Raw genomic sequence first — 13,357 nt, 5'->3', positions numbered from 1 at the left:
CCGCTGGCAGCACCGTCCGGGGGGGAAGGGAGTCCTTGGGGCAAAAGTATTCCGGCTTACGGGATAGCGCGTCCGCCCTCTGGTTGAGGTTGCTCGGAATGTATGTGACGTGGAAGTTGAACCGGGCGAAAAACAACGACCACCGGATCTGCCGCTGGTTCAACTTCCTGGCCGTGGTGAGGTGCTCCAGGTTCCGATGGTCCGTCCGCACCTCCACCTGGTGTCGGGCCCCCTCGAGGTGATGTCGCCAAGCCTCGAACGCGGCCTTGATGGCCAGCAACTCCTTTTCCCAGATGGTGTAGTTGCGCTCGGAAGGGTTGAGTTTCCGGGAGTAGTATGCGCAGGGAAAAAGAGTGCCGCCATCCACCGGAGCCTGTAGTAGCACCGCCCCAATCGCCACGTTGGACGCGTCCGTCTCCACCACGAACGGACGGTGTGGATTGGGGTGCCTCAGGACTGGCTCCGTGAGGAAGGCCTGCTTGAGGACCTCGAAGGCCTGCTGCTGTGGGGGCCCCCACTGGAACGGGACCTTCTTCCGAAGGAGCTGGGTCAACGGCAAGGTCAGGGTGGCGAAGCCCGGGATGAAGGTCCGATAGTAGTTGGCGAATCCCAACAGATGCTGGACGTCCTTCACCCGACGCGGGGGTTCCCAACTGCGCAAGGCCTCCACCTTGCGCGGGTCCATCGCGATGCCCTCGGGGGTGATGATGTGCCCGAGGAACTCTATGGAAGTCTGGAAGAAATAGCATTTCTCCAACTTCGCATAGAGCTGGTGCTCCCGCAGGCGCTGCAGGACCTGGCGGACATGCTGGAGGTGACTTTCCGGGGTCCGGGAATAGATCAAAATGTCATCCAAGTAGATCACCACGAACCGATCCAGCATGTCCCGGAACACATCGTTCATCAAGTGCTGGAAGACCGCGGGGGCGTTGGTCAATCCGAACGGCATGACGGTATACTCGAAGTGTCCGTACCGAGTGCCGAACGCCGTCTTCCACTTGTCCCCCTCTCTCACGCGCACCAGGTTGTAGGCCCCTCGGAGATCGAGCTTAGTGAAGATCGAGGCCTCCCGCAACCTCTCCATAAGCTCTGGGATCAGCGGCAGGGGGTAGCGATTTCGCACTGTGATGGCGTTCAAGCGCCGGTAGTCGCAACACAGGCGCAAGTCCCCCGTCTTCTTTTTAACGAAGAGGACCGGGGCCGAGAGCGGGGAGGTCGAAGGCCGGATGAACCCACGGGCCAGGTTCTTTTCCAGAAAGTCCCGTAAGGCGGCCAGCTCGGGCTCCGACATGGAGTACAGGCGTCCCGAGGGCAGGGGTGCATTGGGCATTAGGTCCACCGCACAGTCGTAGGGTCGGTGCGGGGGCAAGCGGTCCGCCTCCTTCTCGCTGAACACGTCGGCGAAGGGCGTCAGCTCCGGAGGCAAGGAGGCATTTGGGGCAGAGACGTCCTGGCCGGCGCAGGTGTGGCGAAGGTGGTCGACACACTGCAGGCTCGGGAACGAGATGGCGTTTCTCGACCACGCCACCTGAGGGTCGTGCGCCCGAAGCCAGGTCATCCCCAGGACCAAGGGAAAGTGCAGATCCGCCGTTACATAAAACTGGATCGCCTCCTCGTGGTTTCCAATGGCGAGGCGCAAGGGCTGGGTAGCGGTTTTGATGGGTCCCGCCACGAGTTCCCGCCCATCTATAGTTTCGACCCTCAACGGAGGGTCCACTGGAACCAAGGGGACTTTGTAATGGGCCACAAAGGCCTGGTCCATAAAGTTCGTGGTGGCCCCCGAGTCCACCAGCGCGTGCGCCTGGAGCCCCTCCGACCGGTTAGCCAACAACACCCGGGTGTTCAAAATCAGGTGCCGAGGGGGCTCACAGTCCACAGCCGCCGACTCCGGCGGGGCATGATCACGTGCCTGACCCAGAGTTTCCCCTAGGCCAGGCCTGGCCCGTTTCCCGGCTGGTCGCGTCGAGACTCCGGAACAGGCTTGAGCGGTCCACTCCGCTTCCGGGGACACGAGGCGGCAAAATGTCCCGCCTCGCCGCAATAGAGGCACAACCCCCCTTGACGTCTCCGCATCCGCTCCTGGGCCATCAGTTGAGGTCTGGCTGCTCCGAGCTCCATGGGCTCCTCAGCCGTCGCCACAAAACGCTGTGCGGTCCGGAGCGCTGTCGGTGCGAAACGCGGGGGTGCCGACGCTGTCGGTGGTTCCGGAAGAGCCCGACGGGGCCGTCGCCGTTGCAGGCGGGCGTCGATGCGCAGGCATTGGGTCACCAGCGCATCGAGGGTCGGTGGCGCCTCCACACGAACCAGCTCGTCCTGCATCTCGTCGGAAAGGCCGTCCTGGAAAGCGTCCATCAGCGCCACCTCATTCCAAGCCGAATCCTGGCCTAGCAGTCGGAACTCTGCAATATAGTCCTGCAGGGGGCGCTTGCCTTGGCGGAGGTCCTTGATGCGCCTCGCTGCCGTCTGCACCCGGAGGGGGTCCTCAAACATGGTGCGCAGGTGTTGTAAAAAGCCCTGAAAGTCCAGGAGCAAGGGGCTATCTTGCAACAACAGGGGCGTGGCCCATCGGGCGGCAGTGCCAGAGAGGGAGCTGATAACAAATGCCACCCGAGCCCGGTCATCCGGAAAATCCTCCGGCCTCATCGCCATAAACAGTTGGCATTGTCCCAAGAAGGCCGGAAACATCTCCTGCTGCCCAGAAAACCTATCTGGCACGTTCACTGGGCATCTCGGACGGGGAGGGGGAGGAGGTGGAGCTGCAGGAGCATTTCCCAAAGCAAGTTGGGCAGTTAGCTGTGCTACTTGCTGTTGTAGAAGCTGATTGGCCTCCAGCATCTGCTGTATCTGCTGCTGCAGCTGTTGGTCCATCGTGGGTTAACGATGGAGTATGGGGTGACGAACAAGATGATCTGTCCCCGTACCCACACACACACACACAGCCAGTCGAGGGTTAAGGAAACACTTTGGAACGCACCCAGTTCTTATCTCCTCACTTGGCAGCGATAGACACACCGTCTGCCAAGGGACTTTATTTTCACAAACAGACAGATAAGATACGAACGTTCAAGAAAGTCCAAACAGAAATAATATTCCTCCCAGCAGTTCCGGACGAGGCTCTAGTGACTGTCCAAGGTTTTGCTTTGTTCGTCACAAGGATCCTTTGACCACTACCCTCTATTATATAGTCTCTGGGGTGTGGTCCAGTGACTCAGTGCTAATCCCTAGCACGCCTCCCAAGCTGCTGCAAACGTTTATCACGCCTTCGGAGGCGTGCGTCCAGGAATGATGTTTCATTATCACTTTGACTTGAATCAGCTGTCTCCTCTCCCTCGACTGGCACTTGAGACAATGCCAGAGGGGAGGGGCCTGGAGAGGGAGGCCTGGCTGACTCCTCTTCCTCATGCTCGGAGCTTTCTTCCTCCAATGGGACAGGCTCAGAGGGCGGGGCCACAACAGGAATCGACAAGGCTCTCTGGGTTCGGGCGTCGTCGCTCTCGAAGTCAGGATGGGAGCGGGCAGGTCCTGAGGTGTCGGCTTGCTCGCTCGCTTCTTCGATGGCTCTTTGGTAATTTTTAGTTTTGGCCCAAATGCAGCAAAAAGCGTTTTCATTGCTGACTTTACTTGGGATCTTGTTGGGTCATCTTCACTTTCTGTTTCTGACTCTTCCGATGAGTTTGAATCCTCTTTTTCATTTTCGTTGTCTGATAACGTTTTTCGCGCCAGAAATTTTGAACTGAGCATTTTGATTGGCTCTGCTTCGCTCATCTCGGAGGTCTGTTGAAACCAAGATGGCTGCCATTCAAAATTTCGCGCCGGAGCACATTTTTTCTTCTTCGTAATGACTTTCTCTGCAGTCGTATTACTCACTATTTTTGTGTCTTTAGATTTCTCATTAGTGATGTTTTTCTCTCTCGCTGCTCCGCTGTTCTTTAGCATTTCTTGGAGGTCCGCGATGAGGCTTTCATCATTCTTCTGGCTTTTTAATAGTTTTAATATCTCTGACCTGAGTTCGTTATTCTCTATTTCGATTTCTTCCTGGTCATCATTTTCATCTCTTATTTCTTCGTCTTCAGTGATGTATTCTTCGGATTCTCTCGAAATTGCGTTTGTGGATTCGTTGATTATTTCTTGTTCTGTTTCTATTTCTTTGCTGTAGGCCCTGGTGTTGGGCCTATCTTTCTTAGACATTTTTAAGTTTTTACTGAGTCAATTAACCATCCTCTGCTACCAACTTGTTGCAATATTTTTAGGATCAGACTCAATAATAATAGTAAGAGTTAAAGGTTTAAATATACTTCCTTTTATTTACAATAGGCATTCTATATTCACTGAATATTCACAGATAGAAGCAAGGAAAAGGGTGAAGGTGGCTCCTTATATATACAGTGGGTGGAGCTATATGAGGGAGTGGTGAAATATGAATACATTAAGAATAGAAGGATAAGTTAACCCCTGATATCCCATTCATATACTATTTACACATTATAGAATAAGGCATTTACATCTGACAATGTTCACACTGTGTAATCTTTTGATCACCCGCAGTGTGTAATAATGGTTTCTTCTAATATACTAATTTTCTACTTGGAATACAGTCTACAGTTAATGCATGGTTAAGGACAGGTGGATATATGACTAATCCCATAATTTTTGGGTTTAAATCTCCCCCACCACCGGGTCAAAGAGCTGTCTCTGACCTTCCGAGGAGCTTGCCTGCTCCTCTTTGGTCTTTCAAGATGCCTCTCTCTCTCCCCGATACCTCCAAGATGGTTCCGGTCCGAAGACGCTCCGACAGCGGTTTGTCTGGCTGAGTTTTCACGAAGCCCATCAGAGCTTCTCTATTTCCCAGCCAGTATCACCGTGACACTTCCGGTTCCATTGGAACATTGGAAGGGATCTTGGAGGTCTTCTAGTACACCACCCTGCTCAAGGAGAAGACCTTACAACAATTTAGACAAAATGATGCTCCAATCACTTCATAAACATCTCCAATTATGGAGCAGCCAGTATTTCTGAAGGCAAGTTTTTGCATTAATTCATTGTTCTATCAAGAAATTCTTCCTTATTTCTATGTTTTTCTCATACTTAACTTGATTCTACATTCAGAAAATATTAACACTTTCCAGAATGGGTTCAAATTAACATAATGCTACATTAAACTGCTCACTGAAATAAAAGAAGAGTCCAATTCAAAGAGAATACCTGCCAAGCCTGCAGATTTGGAAGACCATTTTTTTTACTCATCATACTTTTCTTCCAATTTAAACCCAACATGTGTAGAGCCTGCAAAGCATGAGCCACAGCATAAACAGCATTGTAGACACTGTAGCTTTGGCCAGTCATTTCCATTTCAAATAAGGGTGCAGGTAAATCCTGCAGCTTCATCTCCACAGTGCAGCAAGTATTGTCCGTTTCTTGTAATTCTGCTTTTGGAAATGAACACTCAAATGATTGTTCCCATACGTTCTGTCTAAACCCATCTGTGTAGTCTGAAAGAGGATTTATGGTCTGCAGAAATTCCTTGAAACCCAAAATTGCTTTTGAATGAACAGTGAAGGAAATAGCCCCATGGAACATCTTGAGATCCGAACTGATTTGAACGCCTGATAGTACAAAATCAATCTGTGCAGTCATGATCCACACCTTTCTAAGTAATGCAGTTTCCTTGCTTTCTGGGTCGACCAGAAATGTGAAAAACCTTAGCAATAAAATTATCCAGGCTTCTCCATAGACCAGAAATACATTGGCTTTGCTAGTCAACATATTAATGGATACAGTTGAGATTGTTTGATAAAGTTCTGGGAAACTTTCCAAGTGGAGTTGTTCATCAAGCCTTTCTATAAAGGCCAAGCAGATTCCATTGTGTGAAAGTAAAGACTGCATTTTCTGTAAGAAATTTTCTCCATTGTTATTATCAAAAGAAAATATCCCAATCCAGGTCCACCTGAAATGACGAAGCAGTTGGACAATCCCAATGTACTGATGGTCCTCTTTGGGGATCATGAAATAAAGTGAAGAGATCTTACTGGTCTGAAATTCCTCTTGGGCTAATGAGCCGTATGTCAGCTGAAAGAAAATCCAGTAGTATTCTTTAGAGTCTTTAGATTAAATTTAATTTTCCTATCTTGTTTTCATATAAAATATATCCAAGGAACATTTTTCCCCTAGCATTCTTTTATGAATGAACAGATTTCTTGGATTAGAAGACCTCCAATTTCCCTTCCATCTCTGTTATTCTGAGGATGTTCTCACTGCATAAAAATATTTCAAGCACAGAACTAGATCAATTGTTTTAACAGAAGCCATTCAAATCTTCCCTCAGGTATTGATCCTTGATACTCATTTCCTGTAACTGGCATTGTAGTTTCAGAAAAGAAGGTCAAGTAGTAGATCTTAAGCCATGCAGAACATCTTAAAAGGATCTGAAGCCTAATGTTTGATTCCCATTAATTATTCCATAACAACCATAAGATTAAGAATTTTCTGTTCAACCCCTTTAGAACTTACTTGTGGAATCTTGAAGAATCCTATAATTTCAGCTATATAAGATGATGTGACAAAATCCAATCCCCCAATGATAGCCATGAGATTCTTCTGGTTGTCACATTTGTAGTTAGGGACAAATTCCTGGGATTTGAAAAGCAGGTCCAGAGTGGTGCGATAGGTCATCCTTGAATTATAGTAACTGTCATAGATGTGGAACCCAAGAGTGACATTGGGCAAGATCTGGGAGTCCTCATTGATCTCCTTCACAGCAAAAGCCAAGGCAAGGATGTGCTGGTAGAATTTGATTATTACACTGCAAATGATTTAAATACCCCAGTTGACAAAGGAAGTTGGCAAATAAGTAATAGGTTTTCTAAAGTACTGAATAATTTGTAAAGTGTTCAAAATCAATTTTTTTTACATTACTTGCACAATTTGCAACAAATATCTGCTACAACAAATAAAAAAAATGCTTTTTTCCTGGTAACCCACTCATGGAACCCATTCCCTAACTTTTCCCCCCAAATGGGGGGATTTTATTTTATTTGAAAAAAAAATTACCGTAAGGTTACTAAATGTTCTTCAAAAGATTTTTTGCACCAAAGTTTCATATATTATATGACAAATACTTTACTGTAATGTAAAGAAAAATCCTTATTTTTCCCGTAACTAAAAACATTCAAAAGATGTAATTGTCATATAAAGATTTAGATTAGATATACAGCCTACATTTATACTGAGAATCTTTTACTTTCATAAGCAGTTTGGGGAAACTAATTAAGATTAGAAAAAGAACCTTACTTTGGTATGTCATAAGATGCTATATAAGGGTGTTCCTTAAAATTAATTTCATAAATGTTGTAATAAGTGAGCGACACTATCCCACCAATGACGAGGTCACCAGGTTGGTACCACTCATGTGGAACAAGGAAAGCATCACTTGCAGGGCAGCTCAGAGTCACTATTTTCTTCATCAGGAACACCAAGAGGAGCAACATCTTCACTCTTGAAAATGTCTCTGTCTTTCATCCTATCCTACAGGAAAGATTGTATTATTCCAATGGTTAATCCAGCGATTAATTCAAAGTTTATATCTGAGTGTGCACAATATCAGAAAATCCATTATTATCTATTAGAAGAGCTATGAGAGTAGAAATCAGTGAGTTGAATTACATCAGGGTTTGAACAGATACACTGGCAGAGGAGAACAGAGGGAGGAAACCTGTAGCAATGACTCTGACACACAGCCATCATTATCCTTATGCCAATCTCCCTGGGGTTCAAGATACATTGATTGTTGTTGAATTGAAATGACCTTCTGTGCAGTCTTTCATGTTTTTGCCTAGTGAAGAAAATATGGTGATTCCTATACGAGATAATTACTTTGTTTTTGATGAGAGAATAAGTGGCTGATGTGTTTTTTTAAAAAATATTTTTATTGTTTTTGTACCACAAAAATATTTTTTATATTAACTTCTCTCCTCTATCTTTTGGATGACAAACTTGTCAGCTAAGTTGGTTAGGAAACTGTTCGATCTCCCACTTGCTGCAGAGTTTGTCTCCCAGTTGATATCAGGATAGTTAAAGTCTCACTAGCAGGGGTGAAATTCAGCAGGTTCGGACAGATTCTGGAGAACCGGGAGTGGGAATTTTGAGCCATTAAGAGAACCGGCAAATACCACCTCTGGCTGGCCCCAGAGTGCGGTGGGAATGAAGATTTTGCAGTATCCTTCAGTGGTGGGTTTCAATTTTTTTTACGACCGGTTCTGTAGGTGTGTCTTGGTGGGCATGGCATGGCATGGCTTGGTGGGTGTGGCAGGGGAAGGATACTGTAAAATCTCCACTCCCTCCCCACTCCAGGGGAAGGTTACAAAATCCCCATTTCCTTTCAATCAGCTGGGACACAGGAGGCAGAGAATAGATGGGGGCGAGGCCAGTCAGAATTTTTACTACTGGTTCTCTGAACTATTTCTGCTACCGGTTCTCCAGAATTGGTCAGAAGCTGCTGAAACCCACCTTTGGTATCCTTCCCCTGCCACACCCACCAAGCCACACCCACCAAGCCGCACCACACCTATCAAGCCACACCCAGAGAACCTGTAGTAAAAAAAATGGATTTCACCACTGGTTTCTAGGAGGTTATCATCTTTGGTTTTGTGTATTTCTGTAGAGATGTAGTGATCTTTTATATATAATGCAATTCCACCTCCTCTTTCGTTGAATAGTTTGTATCCTTCTATCATGAGTTTCATCCCACCAAGTTTCAGTAATGGCAACTTTATCATATCTGCCTTCATGTACTAATACTTCAAGTTCATCCCTAAACTTTGAGCATTAGCGGATATGCATTTGAGTCTTTATTGGTCTTGGGTATGTTTCTTATATCTCCTACTTCGTAAGTGGGATTTCCATCTTTTCCATCACTCTCTATTGCATTATGTTTTTCTTTTTTCTTTCTTTTTTCTCTTTACTCCCTTTCTCCTTATGTGGTTGGTTATCTAGTAGTTTTTGCTTGGAATTAGGTTCTATAGGTCATGAAGATTGCCCCCCCCCCTCAATTTTAGTTTAAAGCCCTTTGGAGAACATAAACTATAGAATAACAGAGTTGGAAGGGACCTTGGAGGTCTTCTAGTCCAACCCCCTGTTTAGGCAGGAAACCCTACACCACTTCAGACAAACAGTTATCCAACATCTTCTTCTCCTACCCTCAGATGCTTTGGAGAATAGCTTGACTCCCTCTTCTTTGTGGCAGCCCCTGAGATATTGGAACACTGCTATCATGTCTCCCCTGGTCATTCTTTTCATTAAACCAGACTTACCCCAGTTCCTGCCACCGTTCTTCATCTGTTTTAGCCTTCAGTCCCCTAATCATCTTTGTTGCTCTTCTCTGCACTCTTTCTAGAGTCTCAACATCTTTTTTACATTTTGGCAACCAAAACTGAATGCAGTATTCCAAGTGTGGCCTTACCAAGACATTATAAAGTGGTATTAACACTTCATGTTATCTTAATTCTATCCCTCTGTTTATGCAGCCTAGAACTATTGGCCTTTTTGGCAGCTGCTACATACTGCCGGCTCATATTTAAATGGTTGTCCACTAGGACTCCAAGATCCCTCTCACAGTTACTACTATTGAGCAAGGTACCAGATATACTGTACCTGGGCATTTTGTTTTTCTTGCCTAAATGTAGAACCTTAATTTGATGAGCCAGTCATTTTCTGAATGTATTGTTTCCAGTTCTTGTGAGGTACAGTCCATCTCTTGCCAGATAATGTAGGTCGTGGTCTAGGAAGCCAAAGTTCTATTGATGATACCAGCTTTTCAACCAATGGTTCATTTCTAAAATCCTTTGCAGTCTCATTGGATGTTGATCTTTTGTTGGAAGTATAGATGAAAATACCACTCGTGCTCCTAATTCTTTAAATTTCTTTCCTAGCTGTTTGTAATTTCTTATTATTTTCAGATTCATTGTTCTTTCATTGGTCCCCAAGTATAGGAGAAGAAAGGGGTAGCAATCCATGGGTTTGATTTTTTTTTAGTAAGGCACCCAGTTACATCTTTGATTTTTGCTCCAGGGAGACTCTATCACTCGCTAGATTGACTGCCTTGTCTGCAGACTATAGTTTCTGTTCCCCTAAGAATTGAATCTCCTAACACCAATATTCACCTTTTTTTTCTAGGAAGTCTGGAATACTTTTCTTCCTGTCATAGGAATGCTAGGTGGTGCCTTTTGTTTAGAAACTATTAATGAATGCTCCTTTGTGAGGGTCTGTATATTTTCTTCCAGTGGGAAGATATAAATGTGATTGTTCAGGTCCAGAGGGGCTTCATTGGAGAGGGCTAAGGTAGATAGTAGGGGCTTTGTTCTTGGGTGTTTTCTTCTAAGAGTGACCTGTTTCCATCGGTCTTGTTCTTTGAATACATATGTAAACTGTTTTTTTACGGAATCTGTTCTCTAATGGGTTTCAGTGTATCCGTTTCCTTCTTTATGTTCATATGTGGAATCATCATTTTAGAAGTTTCATGCTCCCTATTGTGTTTTACTTTGGTGTAGTCTTCTTGTTTAGGTTGGGATTTCTCACTTTGATCATTGAGTTTCAGAGTAGCTAGAGTTGCCTCTAAACCCTTTACTTTTTCTCCTAGTAATTCAAGTAGTTTACATTTGATACATACATACTTTTGACCTTCTGTTGGCACAAGTTGAAACATATAGCACACTTTGCAAATCACTATTGAGTCAGTCTCTATCTCCATGACTTTTTTCTTTGTTCGTTTGCTAAAAAATCAAAAATTTCTAAAAGTTTAAATATTTTCCGTGTTGTGAAGTGTGAGTTTACAATAGTTTACAAGAGTTCTTGACCTTTTGTTTTTTATCTTGAAAAATTTATCACTATCTTCCCTGTTTTAAGTGTCTGCCTCTTTTTCTGTTTTTTTTAAAAAACTTTTTTTCAAATGCTTACTTGAAAAAAAATTTGTAAAATTAAAAAAAAGGAATTTTGTAAAAAAAATTAAAAAATAAAAATTTAAAAAAGAATTTTAAATTAAAAATGATATTTAAGAGTTGAAAAAAGTAGATTAAAATTGGAACAAAGAATTTAAAAATTGAAAAAAGAAACTGAAAAATTGAAAATTAATTTTTCTTGAGAAAGGGAATTTGGGGATTTTAAAAATTTAAGAATTTACCAGAGATTTTGGCACTTTATGAAGTAATATGTACTTTTTTTATTGGAAGTCTCAGGCTATTTTCTAGGAGGGTTTTGAGGTAAGATGTGCTCATGTGGGCACTCTGGTTTGCTGGTCTACTGTGCTGCTCTCAGCCACCGCTGGTTCACCATGCTGCTCTCAGCCACTGCTGTGCCTGCTGGTGCTCAGTTGGTCATCTGTGCTGCTCTCAGGCACTGCTAGTTGACCTCTCTGCTCTTAGTCACTGCTTAGGGTGCTTCAGTCCTCCTCCAGGTAGTTCTGCACAACTGCTGCTCACAGATGCTAGTCTACCACCACCTAGCTGCCTTTCCCTGCTGCTCAGTGGCCTCTGTATGCACCACAATGGCTCCACTCAGGTGTCAGGCTGGGTCACTTGGCCACCTCCAGTTGGGCCACTTCTCAGTTGGGCCAAAAGTCAGATAGGCTACCTTTCAGCTGGGCCACCTCTCAGCTGGGCCACCTCTCAGCTGGGCTACTTCTCACCTCTTTGTTCAAGGAGTACTAATTCTTTTTTTAAACCCTCCTGTAGCTAATCTTGATGTTGCCCCCTTGATATAGTTTGTAATCAGAGAGTGGTACACATTTTTTCTATGATTTCCTTTGAATTTCAGCAGATTTTCTTTAAAAATACCAGGCTTCTTATTGTAAACTAATTCAAATCACTCTTTATTATGATCATTGGTCAGCATACACTTTGAATAAAGCATGAGACACAAAGAAAAATATATTTCTTTTCATTTCTCTACAATTCCCATATTATTCATATTTGATAACAGGTTGCTCTGAAAATAGATGTATGAATAGATTATGTAAGTTTTCTGTAGAAAGCAGTCTTTCTATTACTTTTTTCCCCAAACCCTTTAGCTGAACCAGAAAGATCACATGGGGTACTAATTCCTCTTTATGAGTTGCTCCCTGTGGTTGAGGTCAGGCCTGAAAACAATGATGTAGCATTTTGGCAAAAATATGCATCCCAGTAATGCAGCACTGGAGGCCAAGATGGAGAAGACCTCCACAGCTACCATGGCTTTTCCTTTTGTGCTCAGATAGGCTGGAAAGAAGGAGATCCACACACTGCAAAAGGCCAACATGCTGAAGGTGATGAACTTGGCTTCGTTAAAGCTGTCAGGTAATTTACGGGCAAGGAAAGCCACAATAAAGCTGGTGATGGCCAAGATACCCATGTAGCCCAAGACACAATAGAAGAAGAAAGATGATCCTTCATTGCACTGTAAAATTATTTCTTGGAGCTCTGAGTGCATGTCCATCTCAGGGAATGGGGGAGATGTTGACAACCAAAGAATACAAATGCATACTTGGATGATGGAGCATGAGAGGACAATAGAAAAAGCCAATCTTTTCCCTACCCATTTCCTCATCTGAGATCCAGGTTTAGTGGCCATGAAAGCCACAACCACAGTGATGGTTTTGGCCAGTACACTAGAAATGGCCACTGAGAAAGTCATGACAAACATTGATTGTCGGAGAAGGCAGGTCACTTTGCCAGGTTGTCTGAGGAACAGCAAAGAGGAGAGAAAACAGAGCAGAAGAGAGACAAGGAGGGTGTAGGTGAGGGACCGGTTGTTGGCTTTGACAATGGGAGTATCCTTGTGCTTAATAAATGTTCCAAGGACCCAAAATGTCAAGAAGAAGAAACAAAGAGCTGCTGAGGATAAACCAATTCCTAAATTTTCTTCAAAAGTTAGAAAAACCACCACTTTCTGGATACATCCTTTCTTTTCTTTATTTGGATAATGATCTTCTGGACATTCAAAGCAATCTTCCATATCTGGAAGGAAAATCAAGGGCATTTTTTTTCATTTAGGCATTCCATATTATTGTTTCATTACCCCAAACTAGATCCCATCACATAACATCTTGGCCTGGTCTAGGATGATCACATTTTCCCAATTGAAACTATTGTTAAATATTTCAGTATGTTGTGAAATTACAGAATTTTCTTCATATCTTCTGATCAAAAGTTGGTGTTCATGGATGCATTCGGCCAGTTTTCTGCCTGTTTCTGGTTGTTGCAGTTCTTACATTATGTTTTCATAACTCTTGATTTTCTTCTGGGGTTGCTCCGACTTTTGGTTTCCTTAGGATGTTTTGAAGGGCTTTAGTTGGCTTGTGTGCTACACTGATTCCATGTAGTTGTATAGTCTG

The 13,357-nt window shown here is 44.3% G+C and overlaps 1 protein-coding gene across 1 annotated transcript in view; it reads right to left on the bottom strand.

Moving 5' to 3' along the window:
* Nucleotides 1-13,357, bottom strand: part of LOC148113699 (vomeronasal type-2 receptor 26-like) — a 31,655-nt gene that overhangs the window by 10,679 nt on the left and 7,619 nt on the right. The window contains exon 4 of the mRNA XM_087893294.1: nt 10,532-10,763. Within this exon, the coding sequence (XP_087749420.1) occupies nt 10,532-10,763 (232 nt within the window). The remainder of the gene's footprint in view (nt 1-10,531; nt 10,764-13,357) is intronic.

The sequence above is a fragment of the Pantherophis guttatus genome, chromosome 4 (assembly GCF_059756535.1).
Source record: "Pantherophis guttatus breed Tessera chromosome 4, ASM5975653v1, whole genome shotgun sequence".
NCBI classification, from domain to species: Eukaryota; Metazoa; Chordata; class Lepidosauria; order Squamata; family Colubridae; genus Pantherophis; species Pantherophis guttatus.
Note: the sequence above shows the minus strand (reverse complement) of the source record. Positions and strands in the feature narration are given on the sequence as shown.